The 21,121-nt window shown below is 39.2% G+C and overlaps 3 protein-coding genes across 3 annotated transcripts; 1 reads left to right on the forward strand and 2 right to left on the reverse strand.

The window, feature by feature from the left end:
* The first annotated feature begins 2,380 nt into the window (after positions 1–2,380).
* On the forward strand, positions 2,381–19,252 carry LOC149035593 (uncharacterized). Its single transcript, XM_089191760.1, has 3 exons — positions 2,381–2,526; positions 9,800–10,168; positions 16,801–19,252. Exons 2-3 carry the CDS (start codon positions 10,139–10,141, stop codon positions 17,374–17,376), a joined length of 606 nt encoding a protein of 201 aa, XP_089047886.1. The 5' UTR covers positions 2,381–2,526; positions 9,800–10,138; the 3' UTR covers positions 17,377–19,252.
* LOC113678446 (substance-P receptor) lies at positions 2,417–4,456 on the reverse strand. The gene has a single exon (XM_027195328.2). It carries the CDS (start codon positions 4,032–4,034, stop codon positions 2,934–2,936), a length of 1,101 nt encoding a protein of 366 aa, XP_027051129.2. The 5' UTR covers positions 4,035–4,456; the 3' UTR covers positions 2,417–2,933.
* Positions 6,022–9,486, reverse strand: LOC113678448 (QRFP-like peptide receptor). Its single transcript, XM_027195330.2, has one exon. It carries the CDS (start codon positions 7,945–7,947, stop codon positions 6,877–6,879), a length of 1,071 nt encoding a protein of 356 aa, XP_027051131.2. The 5' UTR covers positions 7,948–9,486; the 3' UTR covers positions 6,022–6,876.
* Positions 19,253–21,121: the final 1,869 nt, after the last annotated feature.

A 21,121-nucleotide genomic window follows, 5' to 3' on the forward strand; every position in this document is an offset into this window, starting at 1 on the left:
ACACATCTAACATATCCTTTGATAGACAGTTTAAATTGAAAAGGAAAAAAAAAGGAAAAATAGGCAAAAAAGCAGAAAAAATAGGAAAAAAAATTCGACTCGGCCAGGACTCGAATCTTATACCTTCGGACTCGAGTAGAATTTCTATATCAATTGTGCCAGGTACGCAGAGCTTAAATAAGCGAAGTTTTGCATAAAATTTAATGCACATATGATACGCGTACCTATTTCATTAATTTCCTGCCCTGTCTCCGGTTTGTCAATTGACCAGTGTGCAAACTCTGTTCTAACCAAGTCCTCCTCTTGTCAATTTTGGCATCAACAAAAGATTTTCATTACCTGCTCTCCGTTTCAAACAACACTTTTTCTAACCGCAATACTCTACAATTTTACAACAGTAGGTATGCACATGCGTTCATGGGCTGCCTTTTATTCTAGTATGTTTGTCAACGTCAGTTGCTGTGCCTTGTTTAGGGTTCGGCGTTTTGAGCATTTTCACGACATAAAAGCGACCTAAAAAATACAGTCAGGACAGCGACTTCGAGGAAAACCGTCAGCTAAAGAAAATTGATCGATATCTTTTTGGAATTTCTGAGACCTCAACTTCTGCCTATTCCATGCATGAGAGCAGTAATTGTTGCATACCAAGCAGACACGGTAGTTATTCGACTTTGTGGTTCCCGTTCTCAGGAAATACAAATTTTGGTCTGGGGAGGACAGTTTACAAAAGTTGAAAAAAAGACTTGTTTTACTAATTGAACGCCTGGAACAAGTCACAAGAATGCCAGTTGTTCAGCGGTTACCTGTCGCGTTTGGTCTGTTTCCCTGAAAATTCACAGGTTTTATTATCATTTATACGACTGGGAACATCTGAGGACTTCTTGTCAGAGCACAAGGAAACGGATTGGTTTAAAAATTGTCTCATTCGGTGCCTTTATGATTTAATAGGAAATGTGGTTTCATTATTTTATGAAACCATGAAACAGGAAACAGGGATACGGAGATATTTAATTTTGTGCTGATGAGGGAGCGGTAGAGATAAGAGATTTCTCTGACAAATAAAATCATCAAATTTTCGGTTCTTATACGAAGCCTTCGTAATAGTTGCTTTAAAGGAAGATTCTTGTCGTAATTATTCGCTGGTTTATATGTTATATGATGGTTTTATTGACTATTATGTCGGTTCCGCTTAAGAAAACAATAATCTTGACTTTGCGGGGGCTCGCTTCAACTGAGTTCGTTAAACGGTGGGCGTTTTTAAAGATAACACTAGTAGTAATTGAGCTTTCCCGACAACTTCCTTTGTTAAACCTATAGATCAAGTCAGCCGCCATGATTTATTATGTCTAGTTTACAGAATGAGTGGATTTTTCTGTAATATTCGTGAAGGAGAACAGACTACGTTTGTTAGTTTAGTTCTAAATGTCCTTTACAAAGGTGAATAGGAGGGGCCATCGTATTTCTTGGAATGAAGTAAGGAACGGGGACAAACTTGAAATTTCTCTACTAAACCGTTTCTTATAAAGATCATGTTACCTTCCTGAAGCGAGAAACCTCTCGCATCGCGTGATATTAGGACAACTTACATAAAGGTCTTGGATCAATTGGTTGTCTGTCGCGTTCAGAATATCATTACCAGATGAAAGTGTGGTTGGAAAGGTTTATAATGAAAATCGAGAGCAGCCTCAATAACAAAGTTTGTTAATCTAATTATTAAGAGCTCCGAGCTTTTTCGAAAGAGGCTCCAATCTGTCTCCTTCTTTTACCATACAAGATCCTACAAGCTCGAGGAAAAAGTGGAAACAAGTATCCAAAAATTATCTCAGCTCTTAAGAAAAAGAATACTAGAAGAAAAGAGAACAGGGTATAAACGAAAAGACGGCGGAGATATAGGTGGAACGAAAGAGAAAGCGAAACAGTCTGTCTACTGAGTTGATTGATAAAAACGATAATGAATTCCGGTTTAATTTGCCGAAGGGCTCGCGGTTATTTAAATCGACATCGAAACTGGAACCCATGCTGCCTTGAAATGGAACACTATCCTTCAAACACTTCCTACGGTGGACTAACAGGCACGGGAAGCTAATAAATATTTTCGTAGTGTTGAAAGGCAGCTGTAATTTAAAGATCAGTATCCTCAAATACTTACCAAGATGACTGTTGTGCTGCTAAAATTGCCCTTCGGCCACGCTAAATATAAATTCATTTCGTATCCAATTACCAACAGAATCTTCTTCAAGATTAATTGGATTCAAGTATGCAGTCTTTATTCCTTTCGCCTCTAATTTCAGGTCCTTCTCTCGCAGCGTGATAAGTCGCGTATCACTTTCAAGACTTAACTGGAATGTTCGAGTAGGCGCATTATGCTTCTTACCCCTTAAGACAAATAAAATCAAACAGACACAACACAAACGGAACTAAAAATAAAAGGAAATTTAACATCAAAATTGAAGTTCGAAAAATGGCTCATTACAGTTAAATTGCAAGCAGTTTTGGCTCATGTAGGAGTAAGCAATCCTTTTTCAGGTATGTCTTTCGTTTTCAATCATCTTTTCTTTCGGAAATATTTATCATTCTCTACCCGTCATTTAATTATTTTTTTATCAGTCGATAAACGTTCGTACTTGTGATAAGATGAAGTACTACACCAACGCACTTGTTTTGATACGGATGAATTTTGTTAGTTTGTTTACAGAACAGGCTATCGGAGTCAACAGAGTTGGCTAATTGCTCGATAAGATCGTAGCGAACATTAAACATTTACTCGGTTTTGTCGTTAGCTCTCTTATAATTTTGTTTCTGATGAACCGCTCAATGCCAGACTTAAAGGTGATTAAGTTGTGCTTTCTGGTGATGTTTTTTACAAAGTTCAACGCAGTGGTTCTCATCCAATTTTGATAATTTTATGTCCTCAAGCTGAAATATTTATTGCTTTAAACAAAAGTAGATGACCATGTTTTTTGATTCAATGTTTCTCTTTCGGACGTTTTTGAGTCAGTGTTTTCGATCTTCTTGATAAAAACCATTGTCTTGAACAGCCTCACCAGACCGTGGCGATATTTATCATTCAAAACGAAATATATGCACGGATTCACTGAAGGATTGGAATAAAAAATAATGTGGGCCGCGAAGGTAAAGTTTTCAGCGCCGCAGGGTATTTTCCAATCCCATACGAAATAAAATAAAATACCAATGACATTGAGTGGTATCGACGAAACCATGAAAGCAATGACAATTGCAGCGATGTTGTTCACAACTTTTCTGTCCTCCTTTATTCTTCTCAAAGTTCTACAGCTTGCAGGACCCCTGTTTCTCCTTATTGCGCTTCGTTTGAGATTCACGATGATGGCGCAATACAGCCATATGATTAAACACAGTGGTATATAAATTTCACAAGTTACCATTATAATGAAGTAGATTTCCACAGGTTTTTTCGCGTCGAATGTTGGCCCCCAATCGATAACACAATACACTTTCTTGTCACGTGTAAATGTGTGAAACACATAAAAGTAAACCACATGAATGCCCGCTGGAACTATCCAAATAAGTGGTAGGATAATTTTACAGCTTTTCGTCGGCTTTATATTCGTTTCACGTAATGGAAATACAATTCCTTTGTACCTGTCTATAGCTATGGCTAAAATGCTGAAAATTGACACTGCGGTTGAGACATCTTGAAAGAAAGACAAACTTTTGCATAGGATTGAGCCAAATATTCCGCCAAACAACCACCTCTCAGGTTCTAACATTGTGTAAGTTATGTGCCGGGGTGCAGCTACTAGCGTTGTCAATATGTCTGCGACAGCCATATTAGCAATTAGGTAATTGGTGACAGTTTGCATCTTCTTGTTCCTCTTAATAACACCAATGAGCAAGGAGTTTCCGATGACTGCTATGAGCAGAACGAGGCAATAAAAAAATATTTTGACTCCTTTGATGGCGGTTGTGTCGCCTAAGAACGGACAGTTGTAGGAGGTAAGTTCTCTCGTCGAAGTGGTGAGGTTGTCGGCACTCCTGTTTGAATAATTACTCATTGCTAGTAATTCAGTCTCGATGGATACGATAAACGCAGGTTCAGTCGTTTTCTAAGTCTTTTCAGTGTATCACAGATCAGCCAAAATAGAAACGGGAAAACTTCCACTCAGTTACTGTAAGTCTTTCGAACCATCGTCTGTTCCTTCTCTCTTGAATTACCAGTTAAGCCAAATTATCCTTGAATCCGGAAAATATCTGGATGAGTGCATGCATCAAAACAAAATTTTGAACTGAAAACTAATTGCAAGGGTGGGTGGCCACGACAAGAACCACGTGAAAGGTGACAACAATAGCAAGGAAAGTAAACCTTTTCTTTGTTTGTTTTGGAAACGCAGCTGTGAAGATTTTTTGTTTTCCGGCCAGTTTAACAATTGAATAAATATTTTGCTATGACAGTGAAACATCCCGTGACGTGAGTGACTATTATGTGATTGACGTCTTGACGCCTTACATAAAGAGCCTAGGGGTCTTAGAAACAAAGCGTCACGCAGCAAATAAGATAATGGTTTTGGCAATTTTTCAGCGCAGTAAGCGTTACCTTTTAAAATAAGCCTTCAACTATGTAATGTAACTATAACTAACCTGCTGTAAAATGATTTTTGAGTGACAACCCGGGACATACCAGAAAATAAAATTTTACCAGTGGCATAAGTAGTTAAATAACCCAAATCAGTCTCAGGAATGACGTCCATCCGATCAAATAGCTGTCCAATATAATACCGCGGCATTGAAAAAACTTGTTTTTCCTTTTTCTTCTTTTTTTAATTTTTTTGAACATGGTATGATTAAACACAGAGAACCGCCAACAGAGCAGTCTTCAAGTTCACAGCAGCGTGCAAATCAAAATTAAAGACGTTTTTGACCGTCGACGAAATTACCTTCAGGATTTATTACGGTAACCCGCTAGGAGTTTAATTTGATGTCGTCAAATTCAGGGAAGCCTTCTATAACAAACCAGCCTTGCTAAAAAATGCTAAAATGTAGTGGAGCAATAATTTTCATATATGCTATTCAGGGGGCACGTCAAATAATCTCACACAATATGGAAAATGACACATCTGCTGGTCAAAGTTGATGAACTGGAATAGCGGAAAAAGATAAATGAAATTCGCAGAGCGAGCACCTAAAACAGAGAGTGACTGACAGAAAGAGTAGCGTTTTACCTCTGCTCCACTGAATCCACTCTTTTGTTCAAATTTGCCAAAATACAGTCAGAAAAATCGTGTCACCGTTGAATGGAACACGGTTTGAACTCCTAAGCAGTAAGCTGTTCCAGCCAATCAGAACTCGCGTTATATTGGCAATCTATATCGGCACTGTCTCCTTTAAAAAGAAAAAGTCGCCTACAAAAATTGCCCCCCCCCCCCCCAAGATGATTTGGATACAATACATCAAAGAACTAATGGAGCACCTTATGGCTGTTTGAGCAGTTACGTTGACGAAAATTCAAAGAGGTCGCCGTAATTGATCTAAATATTTGCCAGAAATACGAGGCCATAAACTCATTTCAAGAATCTCAAAGTTTTGGCGGTACAAGCATGAATCGTTAAGTTCTCTACCTCCTACATGGACAACCGTGAATACTTTAGGGCACAAGGAAAATAAAAAATCCAAGTGCTGGAAAACATCGAGCTTCGCAGAATAGTACTGAGTAGGCAGGCAGATCTAAGTCGCCCCTTTTTTGTGCCACGTCTCCTCACTGAATGGTAGCGCAGTCAAGACATCAATCTTTTCTAGCGCTTCTTAACTCATGTTTTCTTTTCCTTTCTTTGTCTTTGTCTTTGTCTTTGTCTTTTTTTTTTTTTTTTTTTTTTGATTTAGCCTTTTTTTTTATTTTTTGTGTTTTGAAAACACCTGAAATAATTGTGTAGCGCGCTCCGGATGGCAAAATATATTTCCTTAAGTAAGGCCGGAATGATATATGTTAAGAGATATTATGAGTACTTTAAAAACCGACATCCGAAAACCAAGCAGTATTACTGGAGCTCATGTGAATTCACAAAGGTGTGTTTTTCCTTTATTATTATTTTCCTTTATTATTTACACTTTCATTGATAAACTTCTTCAAGGGAAAAAAAAACCGTTGCTAGCAATCGGAGTCTTCCGCAAAGTAGCTAGCACTATTCACTATTTAATATATTGAAAAGACAAAAATGCAATTCCCTTCACTGAACACCTTTTTTCATTAAGACCCGTTCTTAATTAAAAAAAAAAGAAAAGTACAACAAGGCTGTCCATAACCAATAGGTCCAGAAAATGTGAAGCCCTGATATATTTTGCAGCAATAGATACCACATTACAATTGGATTAAAAAAAAAACACCTTACATCGTTAATTTTTTTAACTCTGTATCTCATTTAATTTCTTACCGGATTTGACTCAGGAAGCACTGCTAGTATATTTATTACACTCGTAATTAATCCGTTACGAAAAAATATCTTGGTGACGCGAAAAGCAACGACGACACTACAATAGCTAGCTTTTTGTTAAATAACATGTGTAATGATTTAAAGATGCACTCTTTTTTCTGTTTCATGGTTCTAAGTTAGTTGAATACATAAACTCCAGTCAGCTCTCGAAAATTACCCTTAGATTGATATGAAGAGCAAATGCTAACGTGTGAAAAAGGTAATAATAGTATACGTGGACGCATCTATAGTTAAGCACTAATGCTTAGAGATGGCAGATATGACAGATGACTCAATATACATTTTATGCATTATGCTCCGAACATAAAAGTGTACTTATTCATTGAGAGCATTTTGACATTTGTTTGGTTGACCACCGGTAGAGATCCTGCATAAAATTAGCAAGAGTAGCCTATAAGAACCCAGAAGAAAGCTAAGTACTTGTGATGCGGGCGGATGATCGCACATTTAACTTTTCTAATGCGGTTGCTTGTGATGATCTTCTCGTAGTCTCCGCCCTTTTCTCGACGATGTGAAGTTTCTTTAAAATGTTCACGAAACACCTGCGATATTTATCGTTCAAAGAAAGGTATATCCACGGATTCAAAGAAGCATTTGCATACAGAATATAGAGGGCTGCAAAACCAAAGTTTTCCATCCCGCAGGGCATTTTCCACTCCCACACGAAGTAAAACATAACTCCATATGTATTGATTGGAATCATGCATGCCATGAAAACAATAAGTACTACAATGATATTCCTCACGACCTTTGTGTCTTCTTTTAGTCTTTTCAAACCCAAAGGTCCTCTGCACTGAATATTTCCGTTCTTTTTAAGATTGTGAATAATACGCAAATAAAGAAATGTAATCACGCACGCTGGAAAAGCTACCAAACACACAAATATTATAATAAAATTCGTTTGCTGAGACTTTGGACTCCAGTATGGCGCGCAAATTGTTCCTCCTTTGTTTGTTACAATACGAAAAATATTGAAGTACACTGCGTGAAAAGACATCGCTACAATCCATATAAATGGTATAACGATTTTACAGAGTTTAGCGGGACTCATAAATTGTTTCTGGAAGGGAAACACGATTCCTCTGTACCTGTCAATGGTAATGACCACGAGACTGATAACTGAGACAGCAGTTGTGATGTCTTGTAAAAAGGAAACGCTTTTACAAAGAATGGAGCCCAACAATCCCTTCACCAACCATGATCGAGGGCCGAGCAATATTTCTGTTATCTGTCGTGGAACTACCAGTACTGTTATAACAATGTCTGAGACAGCCACATTGGCAATAAGATAACTCGTAATGGTCTGCATTCGTTTATTCATCTTGATTATGGCAACGAGCATCGAGTTTCCAATAATTGACATCAACAAAAGGATACAATAAAATAGAATTTTAACCCCTTTGATTGCGTTCGTGTCGCTTTGAAATGGTTTGCAGCAGTATGGGCTGAGTTGTGTTGCATTATAACACGTGAAGTTAATCATACTTCAAGATGAAAATAACTCCACCTCGGGGTTACCACTCAGGCAATGCCACAAAAACGGATGTTTTGTCGCCGGCATATAAAACTAAATCTTCCAGTCTACGGTGTAGAGAAAAAAAATATATACGCAGTTAGTACTCACTCTGTTAGCTGGTATAATTTATGTGATTTCTCCTTCTTCCTTTAACCCTTAGTACATTGGTATAACAAATGTGAGGTTTCTGAAATATTCCGCTCTGGTCTTGAATCTTCGCCAAAAGTCGCCTTCAGCCGCGGTTGTTATGTGGGTTCAATGTTTTGTAATGCTTGCCCAATGTATTTACAGCGATATGCAGGTGATCAATTTGCTTCACATAATTATCTTGATCAATGACCAAAAGCTTGGGAAAATTTGCAAAAAAAAAAAAGCAAAAAATCACCCGGCCTGAGCGAAACCTTAACTGATTGTGGTTTTCACTTCCAGAAATTTAATTGCAAAGTTCTTCTCAAAGAAAGGAATCAAAATCTAAAAAAGTGATAATGAAAGCGAAAAACAATTCGAAGTTAAGTTGTTTTTGATATTCAACAGTATGCACTTATTATCTTTTCTCATTTAATTGAACTTACCATATAACCCTCACTAATTTTTCGCTCTGGAAGTAAGCTTGTCAAAAATATTGCTTCCCCGTTCTCGCTTGCCCTCTGTTTTTATAAGTTTCATTGATGTACTGAGTGCTTTAAAAATATATGACGCTCGTTATATTTTGAGGACACCCTTGACAAAATACACGTGACATATTAATCGAATACTGCCTCCATAGTGATAAAACGAGAGGGAAAAAAAGCTGGACATTCATCTCTCAGTAAGTAAGTTGTTTGTCGGAGGTAACCATTTCTCAGACAGTGCCATTATTCTGTAGAATATTCCACTGGTGTGTTCTAGGAAGAAAAACTGCGATGGCAGGCGTAATCCATGATTACAAGGAACATTGTGTCTGTTTGTAACAAATTTGAAAGGTAATGGCACCGGACAAATTTGTAATATAGTACGGATGTATCACGTGCTGTCGTTGGTTGAAAGAGTGTATTTTATCAGAGTATATAAAACACAGAGCTAAGCTAGAGCTGTCAGGCCATCTGCGAATTTGTACAACGTCTAACCATTTCCCTGACTTCTCTCTAGCTTTTCTTTTGTTAATTGAAAGTGAAACTTCGGAACAAAGGTTTGAAAAGGTGCTCAGCGCCGTTATTGACGAAATTATAACATGGGCAGAGAAGAAAATCCCCAAAGAAGTGGGAAAAATATCATTCGTATTTTTTCCGCTTCCTGCGTGCTTTATAACAAAACAGAACGCATTCAAGGCATTTTTATTTGTAAAATATACCGCGTGGCAAGTTTTGAGGTTCTCAAAATGTCCTCAACCGCAAAAACAACGTTATTATCCTCCCCCCTCCTGACAAAGGACAAATTCAAAATAAAAACTTTCCCTTACTTGTTGATATTATGCTACTTGAACAAAACACAATTAAATTTCTGTCACCTCCAGCCAGAATGGAAACAGCGTCTGTTGCATGAGAAAAGCCTCTTCCTGTTAAGGATGATTGGAAAACTGAGCGGACGAGGAAAAAGATCGCCGTTTGAGATCGTATTACCTGCTAAGCTAGAAATAAAGTCTTCTGATTAGTTTGCTAAAAAAAGCCTTTGGTGGTGCTGAGGTCGATAATCAAATCCGCAACATTAATATATTTATTATTGAAAAGTTTTCCCCTTTCTATGCTAATGCAGCAAAATGTCTGGAACCGTAAAGAAATCACTCTTAAAGAGTGTCACAACAATTAATGGGTGCTTGAAACTTACAGAAATTTACGGTCAGTTTGCAGGCTTCACTTTTTGCGAATATGGTGCATTTTGGGTGCTTAAGAAGCTGTTGCCAAGGAAACACACCTGCTGTGAATCTGTCAAGTTAACTGACACTTAACATATTTTCTGAATGGATAGTGCAACTGCAATGACTAGAAAAAAAGTAATAAACTCTCGTATAATTCCCATGGTAATTGAACCTGAAGTGAGATCTTCCGAACGTTGGACATTGCATTTCTTGAATACTTCCCTAAGATAATTTGGAAATGGTTTAAATTATCTGGACACAAAGCGGTTACCAGATGTCCGGAGAATAATTATTCTTTAGAAGGTAACAATGAATGGGCTTTAAATGTCGCGTAGAAGACGAAAATTGAACAGGGTGAGTAAATAAGAAAGGAATATATCGTGTTATTTATTCCGTATGATAATAGATGTACCTGTGATAATTTTAGTACACCTACTTGGAGAAAAACTAGCACATTCACACGGTTCAAAACTTATGTACAATACGTTCATGGGATTTGAGCCACGTATTCGTGGACATGGAACCGATGTTTACCAACTCTTCTTCCGTTGAAGCAAAGTCTTCGATGTGTGTTGATTGTCTGTCTACGCAAATAGGATTGATTGACTTGCTCATACAAGTAAAATCGCACGTTTTCAAACCCACATACTACAAAGGAAGAAGCGAGAGGGAAAAAAAGCCAAAAAAGGAAAAAAAAGGGAGATCACGCGTGGCCAAGTGGTTATATTTCTGCTTAATTCTCTCCTTCCATCTGGTTTTCATTTTCCGAGCTCGAATTTATTGCTCGAAAGTTGGTATGATAAACCGAGATCACATCGTCTTCCTGTTTATTAGAAAGTGGACTGACACGAGGCTTCGACCGATTTCAATCTTCTTCCGATCCCTTGCCTCCTGCTAAATTACGTCATGCTGTTTTTAAAGCATCCGTTGTATTGTTTGGGATATAAATCATTCCAGGTTTGTGGCGTCTCATAATTAGTAAATTGAATTAAAATGAGTAACGAGTCCCGGTCACAGTGACATAGTAATCTAACTCCTTACATAGTGACTACGTTCATGCCACTTTGACACGGTTTGCAGCAGTTTTGACGGACTTGTGATGCATTATCACGCGCGAAGTTCATATAACAGAATAAGAAAGATATCGTTAGACTTGTGCATCCAATAACCTTCCAAAGTCGCTACAAACGAATAAAATGCAAAGCAGGTTTTGTTTCTCGAACAACAGCGGAAGCATCTGCAGAATAGTAGAGCGCTGTCTCCCACATAGGGCCTAATTACATTGCGGGGAAACACGCTAATTTTCGACAAACAACCTACGAATCATCTGATGAATATCTAATCATTTTGTTTGGACTCCCACAATGTAACAAGATTTTCACTTCAAAGGCAGCTAATTTGACGTGCTGGTTTCTTTTTCCTTTATTATATTATTATTATTATTATGATTTTAATTCTATTCTAGTATTTTTTATCTTTACCACACAGTTTTGTGTGTACTCTTCTTTGAGGTTAAGCTCACGATTTACAGACTGATATGCGGTGAAAACCACTGTCAGTTAGGGTTCACGTGCAAGAGATCTTTGTTCTACCAAATACATTAGAAACTAGAGATTAGAGGCTGTTTATAAAAAACCATAATAAGTTATTTTCGTCCTCATCAAAGATAATTATGCAATGCAGCTCAGCTACACATCGCTTTCAAAAATACGGTCGGCAGGCAAAGCAAAACTTAAAACTTATTTAAGAAACGTGTCTGTCGGCGACTTTAATGAAAGATTAAAAACAGAGGAAAACATATTTGTCGAAGCTCCCACCGATGTTCACATTCTGCTATGATAGGTCAGTGGAGGGCGTAATCAACGATTATGAGATACATTCTATTCGCTCGTAAGCGACCTGTAAATGGAGGTACCCTTTAGACTTTTGCAAGCATTTATTCAGACTGTTCAGACTGTCCTCAATCCGCGTATACTACCCCCCCCTTCTCTCTCTCTCTCTCTCTCTCTCTCTCTCTCTCTCTCTCTCTCTCTCTCTCTCTCTCTCTCTCTCTCTCTCTCTCTCTCTCTCTCTCTCTCTCTTATAATTGAAACGTTCCTTCCTTCCTTGTTCATATTATGCTGCTGGAACATAAAATCGTAAAACAAGTGTGACATAAGAAATGCTCCTTCCTCTACTCAGGACGATGGGAGAAGCGAGCGGAGGACGAAATCGCCGTCTGTATCATGTAACCTGCTACATAGTTCACCTGCTAAGCCTGATGACTCAGACCACTACAGTAATTACTTCTCTAAATTTAAAGTTGAGAGTTAAATCCACAACATTAATATTTTTTGTTTATTCCGAGAAAGTAAGTTACTTCCGGCTCATATACAAAACATTGCAAGAAAAAATGCTGCAAATTAATAATGGCGACTTGCATTCATCAATAAGAAAAACACAAAATAACAGAAAAAAGCAAGTTAAAAAAAAAAACTCTGCATTTCAATAAAGTGTAAATTGAAAGTGGTACTCAGTCGAAACATCCATGTTAGTTTCAATTTAAATTTCCATGACCCCGCAAAAAGACTTGTCCGCAGTACACTGGGGTCGCTCAGCACAACAAAGACTGGTGCTTAAGCGATGATGCGAAAAGTTTGTCCTTGATTTTGTTCTATCTTTGCGTTTGGCCCATAATGCACATAAAGTGGCCGCTATATTCAAACATTTTAATTCATTGTGCTTGATTGTTATCGATGTATGGATTCTACACGACGGTTGTTGGAACAGTTCATCTTCCTAATCAATAAATGATCGACGCGGTAGAGACCTTTTTTATACTTTAAGTATAAATTTAGCGAGGAAGCTAGAGAATCAGATAGCCACGTTTTACCTTTAGTTTGCCTTTTAATATTATGCTTAAAAGATCTAAAAGCAACAAAAAATATACTATCAGCTTGGAAGTAATTGATACTCAAAAGTTCATAATTAATTGAGTATGGAACATCGCCAGAAAGAAATAAGCAATGTATGTATTCTTAGGGTGATCCACTCTGCCGTGATATCCTTTTCATGATGGAAATTTATTTGAATACTGAATACTTTCCTCGTACTTAGCATTTGAGCATGGTTTCAATTGAATGCGCATAAAGGCACCAGATGTCCGGAGAATAGTTGTCCCTCAGTTAGCAACAATGTGCGCGTGCTTGAAACTTGAACTTGAACTTGAACTTGCGCTTAATTTTGACTAGAAATGAAAATTTAACAAGGAAAATTAACTAAGTAAAGGAAAATATCATGCTATTTATTCTGCATGACAACATGTGTACCTGCAACAATTCAATAGAGGCTAGTGCACGTACTTGAAAGCAAAAAAATTAAAATTTAACAATGACAAGCAACTAAGTAAAGGAAAATATCATGCTATTTATTCTGCATGACAGCAGATGTACCTGCAACAATTCAATAGAGGCTAGTGCACGTAGTTGAAAGCAAAAAAATTTAAATTTAACAACGACAAGTAACTAAGTAAAGGAAAACACCATGCTGTTAATTCCGCATGACAGCAGGTGTAACTTTAATATTCCAGCAGAGGCTAGTTTACGTGCTTGAAAGCAAAAGAATTAGCATTTCAGCACCGGTTCGAAACTAAGGTACGTTCATGAGACTTGAACACGTACACGATTTGAGCATGTTAGCATCGGCCAAGGTCATTGAACTGATCTTGCTTTAAAAAAAAATTCAATGAATTTGGATTATTTGAGTTCAGATATTGTGATTGATGTCGATGGAATTTTAGAAACAGCGGCGAGAAATGTCATCGCCAAAGACACTGAGTACGAAACTTCCAGTTTTTTCTTTTCGTATTTTGTGTTCTTTTCCCGCTATAGAAAATTTTGAGCGTCACTTTCTGTAAGCGATACTAATTTTTAAGTGTGTTGGCAGTCATAATCCGAGGAAATTGCGACTAACGACCATGGATTGAGAAGGTCAATGCGAGTGACGCGCCAGCAGCTGATTGGCTATATCAAAGACACGTGAAAAATATCGTTTTTTTCCACCTACGTTGTTACGGCTTTTCTCAGAGTTGGAAATCCTCGTATAACACCGCAGTTTAAAGGATAAATAGAGAATAATACATGAGCACGCGTAGATATGGAATTTCTTCTTAAGTGCTCAACTCGATAGCTCACGAGGTGAGTGCAGCGAACGAGTGAGATATCGAGTTAAACGTGAGAGAGAAATTCCATATCTACGAGCAACCATGTATTATTTTATCTGTAAACACAATAGCCCTTTACTGAAAGAAAAGTCGACTTTATCAATGAATTAAAAAACCGGGATCCACAATCCGCGAAAAAAGGTCGCATATAGTGCGTCGGCGAATCATTACAAAGACAAGCAATGGGCAATTTATAAAACTCTCAGTTGTTGTCTTTTTCTTTACCGACAGAAGAAAGATTTTCAGGAACACGGCCCAAATTGGCCTATGGAAAATCTTACAGTTGTCGATTTTCGCTCTTAGCCGCCAGAAATGCCATTGCCATGGACACTGAGTACGTTACGTTTTCTTTTTTTTTTTTTTTTTTCGTTTTTTGGATTTTCTTCCCCTTCTAGGAAATTTTGAACGTTGCTGTTTAAAAATAGATACGATTTTTTGGTTTTTTAGCAACCATAATCCGAGAAAATTTCGACAAACGACCCTGCATAAAGAAGGTGAAGGCTTAGCCATTCAGAGTGGCGCGCAAGGCTAATCATGTGTCAGCAGCTGATTGACGATATCAAACACACGTGAAAAAATATCCAATTTCTTACGTTTGTCGTTACGGCTTTATTCAGGGCTGGAAATCCTTTAAAATCCTGAAAAAAACGGAGTTTATGAGAAAGAAGTAATTATCGACCTGCCCATATCAGTGGGATCAAAAGTTTTTATTCCCAGATGTTAAAGATGGGTAAAAAAAAAAAGGAATGGAATCTTGATCGTGGGCATCCACGCTTCTGGAATTTCTATTCCACTATCCCTGTTGATGTTGTTAGGGTGAAGTCTTATATGGATTGCCTCTTTGACCCTGCGCGTGAAGTAATAAGGGTCACGATCAATAAACTTTACTTCGTGTAATAGTGTAGTTTGATCGTCCGGGTGAGTTTAGTCCTGAGAAGGACTGTTGTCGGTAGTGGTGACTGACGTTTCGACAACCTGAGCGGAAGTCATCATCGAGTTAAGTGAAAGGTTGTTGTCAGTCGAATGTACTTAGTCCGGTTTGTATACACTGATTGGTCAGTTTTGCCGTGATGCTATGATCTCGTTGTTTAAGATCTTCTCATTGCTGACGGTGGATACGAAGTGGGCTGAATTGGTCACCGCGTACACTGACTTTCCTGTTAAAGGAGACAGGATGTTGGCTAAGTAAGCGGATAAATCATATGCAAAGGTATTTACGCACGACACGATAGGTCTTAGCGGTACATCGGCCTTATGGATCTTTGGTAAACCGTAGATTCTAGGCAGCTGTTTGTGTCGGGGTCGGATCTTGTTGTAAACAACCTCTGATAGATATCCGCTTCGCTTCAAGGTGAGCAGCTTTTCGGACAACTTGCGGATCAGACGGTCTGTCGGATCTTTGTTGAAGAGCTGGTAGGGTCCGTTCTCAATAAACGTAAACATCTTGGCTCGGTAGGTGTCGGTATCCATGACTACGCTAGCGCGCCCTTTGTCCGCTGGGAGGACCATGATGGACTCGTCCCCTTTCAGGTTTTTAAGTGCATCTCACATCTCCTTCGCGATGTTAGGCTCTAGTGGTTCCGCCTGTTGAAGAATACCGTTAACAGCTCTTCTGTCAGTATCTGCTTGTTCGGCGTCGAGTTTTCTTACGGCTGCTTCGACCTTGGCGATGATCTCTGTGGCAGGAATATTCGCAGGAATTACGGTGAAGTTCAGTCCTCTCTTCAGTAGGGCTTTCTCGGCATCGCTAAGGGACCTAGAGGATAAACTAACAACCCAGTTAGCTTTGTCGACATACGTTGTGTCAACCGGCGACACAGCCGCCTGTTTTTCTCGAATAAGTTTTTCAAACTTCTGCTTATGTCTGTCTTTGGTGACGTTGAAGACTCTTTGAGTGTGGGTCTTAATCTGCTCTAGTATACTGTAGGCGTCGTTTGAACATAAACTGGTAAAAACAAACCGTCAAGGTGACCTTACGAAATCGGAGGGGGGGGGGGGGAAGGAAGGAAACATGCGCTTGATTAGCATTTATACAAAAATTCGAATTAAGGATGGAGGTTAGAGAATTCTCTTATCAGTTAGGGCAACAAGGCTACAAGGTATCTTATCTTTCGACGTAGAATCGCTGTTTACCAACGTTCTTATCGACGCCGCTGTACAAGCCGCACTGCAGAAACTCGAGAACGACCCAGACCTTGCAGACCGCACCACGCTAACGCCTGCGCAGATTGCTGACCTTTTGACCTTCGTATTGAGATCCACATACTTCCAGTATAACCGATTGATTTACGAGCAAAAAGACGGCGCCGCCATGGGGAGTCCGGTTTCCGCTATCATTGCCAACCTCTACACGGAGAGTTTCGTAGAACAGGCGATAGCTACATCATCCTACGAGCCTAGGATCTGGAAACGCTACGTGGACGATACCTTTACCATCCTGTATCGCGAAAACGTAGACGACTTCTTGCCGCATCTCAACAACCATCAGCCTTCCATCCGCTTCACCATGGAGACAGAGAAAGACAAAAAACTCGCCTTCCTAGACACCGCAGTTTTAAGAGAGCCTGACGGCTGCCTCACCACCAGCGTATACAGGAAGCCCACACACACCGATCAATACTTAGCGTATGATTCACACCACTCTCAATCAGTAAAACGCGGTATTGTTAAGTGCCTTTACGAGGGCGCCAAACGCCTCGTAACAAAACCCCCCGTCATCTCCGAGTAGAAAAAACATCTGTCATCTGTTCTGGTTTCTAATGGTTATCTTTTTTCTTTCTTGCAGAAACTTACCAAGACCGGAAAACCAAACTACAGTGCCGAACCCACCAACGAGTTCAAAGCCACTGCGATTTTACCTTATGTTAAATGTCTATCCGAACAGCTTCGCCGTTGCCTGCAACAACAAGGCGTACGCGCTGTTTTCAAGTCAGAGACTACGCCGAGATCTCAGTTAGTACCATCAAAAGACGCTGTCGATACGGCTAAACAAGATGGTGTAGTTTACAGGATTCCCTGTGAATGCGGCAAGGTGTACATCGGAGAGACTGGAAGACCTATGCTAGACAGAATTGAGGAGCACGATCGAGACATTCGACTCGCCCGTACCGAGACCTCCGCCGTTTCAGAACATGCCCATAACACCGGACACAAGCCACTCTGGAACGAAGTAAAGTTTATTGATCGTGACCCTTATTATAACACGCGCAGGTTCAAAGACGCAAATCATATAAGAATTCACCCTAACAGCATCAACAGGGATAGTGGAATAGAAATTCCAGAAGCGTGGAAGCCCACGATCAAGAAACACAACAACAGGAGAACCGTGCGACAGGGGACCGCCGAGAGAGCAAATCACTGAGTGAACATTAAGGATCGAAATGCACCAATCAGAGCTGTTGAAAAACAATCAATCACAGCAGAGCATCATGCTTTATAAGATCACGCATGACCAGTCGACCTCATCGCCTGAAGAAGACCAGCAGTATGCAGTCGAAACGTCGCGATCTACATCACACGTGACTACATCGTGAGACAAACGAAAAACTTAGCTTCTATATATGAAGCTCTCACTGCAACGGTATTTAACATATTACCCTGTCAGTTTGCATACATATTGGTACATCCTTAAGGAACACACGAGAAATGTTTCAATTTATTTGATTGACGTTTTGTCAATCAACAGTGCTGAATAAATTACTGTGTTTTTGATCTTTTCGATTCACGCGAATATTTGATAACTTTGAGGCTCTTACAGAGAATGGAACCCAACAATTCCTCACCAGCCATGATTGTGGGCTAAGCGATATTTCTGTTACCTATATTGTACCATTAGTATAATGGCAATATCCGAGACAGTTAAATCAGCCGAAGACATCACTGTATAAGAGTTTAGTGTTGAAATAGCCGTGGCTGTGTTTGTGGTTGAAACTAGCTAGGGGTGGCAGCTCAACAACCATTGAATTTTCTGAAACAAACTGATCTCCTCGTGTTTCTCATCGTTTGTTTTAGTCATTTCTTTAAAGAGCAGCAGCTCAGTAAACACAATCTCCATTTCCACTGACGAAGACTGCTCTCCTTTGAAGGCCTATATTTTCAGCTTCCGAACTGAACTTGTTTATTAGTAGACTGTTTCAATCACCATGGGAAAAAGAACACCTAAAATGTGGACTACTGCTCAAGATTCACTTATTCTCTCAAAAGAGAGCATCGTCTACCTTGAATCTTCAAGGCCGCAAAAAGATCAGTCTATCCTCTAGCTAATATTTTGCTTTATCACATAAACTGCGGTGTTATACAGGGATTTCCGGCCCTGGGAAAAGCCATAACGACACGCGTAAAGAAATTGGATACTTTTTCACGTGTTTAATATCGTCAATCAGCTGCTGACACATGATTAGCCTTTCGCGCCACTCTGAATGGCTAAGCCTTCACCTCCTTTATGCAGGTTCGTTTCGTCACTAGGTCAGGTTGATGAATGAACGGCGAAGCCTTCACGATTCTCAGCAGCGGCTAAAACACTAAAAAACCCGTATCGCTGACAGACAGTGAGGTTCAAACTTTCTTAGAAGGGGAAAAAACCAATATAACATACAAAAAGAAAAACCGAAAGTCATGAATTCAGTGGCTTTGGTGTTGGCATTTTTCGCGACTGAGAACGAAAATCGACAACTGGAAGATTCGCTACCGGCCCATTTTAGCCATATATCTGAAAGCATTCTTTTGTCGGTAAGGACAAAGTCAATAACTGAAAATTTTGTAAATTGAAAATTACGCCCATTGTTGTTTTTGTAATCATGATTCGACGCATTTTTCCATCTTAAGAGTTAGTGCCAACGCACTCTACGATTGTTATTCGGGGATTGTCGATTCCTTTATTTTCTTTCATTGATGTAGTCGGCTTTTCTTGTCAGTAAACGGCTATCGCTTTTATATGAAAAAACAAAATCCCATCTCATCTCACTCGTTCGCTGTGCTCATTCGTGAGCTATCGAGTTAAACACTCGAAGAGAAATTTTATACCTACACGCGCCCATGTATTATTCTCTATATTCTCTATTTTACAAATGAATTCTTATTGAAGGCCTAACAAATAATGACGAAGACCGGATATAATCTCACAAGGCCTTTTGAATAGAAAATCTCCATTAAACGTCGATGAGACCCTGGTGAGATTACCACTAATTAAGGCTCTAAATAGTTTGCCTAATAATAAATATAAACACAAAGAAAGAAAATGAATACTGTTCTTTTCAGAGTTAACTATTTTCAAGAAAAACATCCATCGATATTTTGACCACAATATCCTCAGAAAGTGAATATTACAAACGTCTCTTGCTAGGCCTAAAACGAAACAGAAGGAAGCTCCAAAGTAATAAAACTACAAATTTTGGCTCAAAATCTAAAATTTTTATTGGTGCCAAAGTGTGGAATTCCCTACAAGATGAATTACGCTCAACGACAATGGCGCTCACAGAGGCGATAGACAGAGTGTAGATACTTGACGTCTAACCGTCGCAGCTACAATCATCGTAGCTGGCTCCACCATTGTCGGTGGCCCAGATAGACATAACCCCCTTCCCTTAAAAAAAAAAAAAAAATGACATGTTTCTGTGAGTGTTTATTTTCTTCTCTGCTAAGAGATTATAAATTGTTTATAATCTTTTGTTTCTGCATATTCGAAGATAATGTGGCTAAGAGATCAGTGCACAGGTATCCGGATGAAAAGGTCTCGTTCGGAGATCTGGTTCGCCTCATTGTCTCTTTTCCCTAGCTTGGACAAGACACTTCATTTACACATTGCCTATGTCCACCGTACCCAGTCGACCTTATCGCCTGTACCTTCCAATTACAGCTTAGCATAACAGTTCCTGAGGTGACGTGTATCTAGCAGACCTTATCGCCAGAAGAGTAAAGAAGACTCACAGTATGCAGTTCAGTCGAAACGTGTCGATCCTCTTCGGAAGGGACTACATCATGAGACAAACAATTATACTTCATTGCAAGTTATCTGCAAAGATGAATAACCACAACCATTTTGCTTCATAAACATTAACCTTCAGTTGGCGCGAAAATATGCACAGATATTTTTCCGAGAACATTATCGCTGTTCCGAAATGAGAACAGGTTTCCGAGGGGGAAGCTAGAGGTAAACTGTCAGCTACGAAAGTGCGCGCCAGCGCTGTTGCTCCTATAAAATAAACTTCCGGTGCAATCAACGAGAGGTTTTTTACCAATCAGGGTGTTTGTAGTAACAAAGGTATCTCATAAAAAAACTAATACGAAATGGTTCTTCCACCATGCTAATGGTAATTTCACACGTCACTTTTGTAATAATTTTCATACTTGGAACAAATTCATTCAAATGTAACTCAATAGCAATTAAAGTTTTGTTTGTCTTTAATTTATGGTCAAGGCAGGATATCAAAGAATTGATTTTTTGGTTGATCTTATCCTTCAGCAAACTCGAGCAAACTGTTCTGTATTTAACAACACTCAATTCCATGGCACGCCTCGTCTAACTTAGCCCGCAGTTCACAACATAAGTGTCGCAACATTTATTTGAAATTTTTTGGTCGGAGGATCATTTCAAACCTATGACCAACCTGGAACTTTCAAATGGGCTCGCTCACGATGCAAAACTTGTCCCTTCATTCATAACGCAGAGAAAATGTTGGGATCCAAGAGATCCAATAAAATCACTGATCCCTTTACGTGCACCTCCGCCAACGTCATCTACTGCATAACTTATGTCATGTACTTATTGCAAAAAGTTATACAGTGGTGAAACAGGGAGACCGTTTGCGAGAACACCTTCGCGACGTAAAAGAAATGACAAGGACGCATCCAAACCAGTCGCTACACACTTGAATCTCCCTAATCATTCTTTGCGGCCTTTCTCTACATCTAGGCAGTTCGGAAAGCCGCAAAAATCTGGAAGAAAAATTTCTCTTCCAAATCGGCACTCTTAATCCCCAAGGTAGCAACGAGCGCTTTTCATTAATTCAACTAATTTACTCTTGTTGTTTCGTCACCATATTCTCACCATTAGCGTAGCCCCATTTTCTGCACATAAAACACAATTTCCCCAATCGCTCTAACGAAGG

Source organism: Pocillopora damicornis, chromosome 13, assembly GCF_964200805.1.
Source record: "Pocillopora damicornis chromosome 13, jaPocDami1.2, whole genome shotgun sequence".
Lineage (NCBI taxonomy): Eukaryota > Metazoa > Cnidaria > Anthozoa > Scleractinia > Pocilloporidae > Pocillopora > Pocillopora damicornis.

Excerpts from the sequence above, each read along its gene's own strand:
- LOC113678446 (XM_027195328.2), bottom strand. The coding sequence starts at position 4,034 with ATGAGTAATTATTCAAACAGGAGTGCCGACAACCTCACCACTTCGACG.
- LOC113678448 (XM_027195330.2), bottom strand. The coding sequence starts at position 7,947 with ATGATTAACTTCACGTGTTATAATGCAACACAACTCAGCCCATACTGC.
- LOC149035593 (XM_089191760.1), top strand. The coding sequence starts at position 10,139 with ATGTCGCGTAGAAGACGAAAATTGAACAGG. Across the intron at positions 10,169-16,800 it reads GAAGACGAAAATTGAACAGG|AAACTTACCAAGACCGGAAA; the intron begins GTGAGTAAATAA and ends TCTTTCTTGCAG.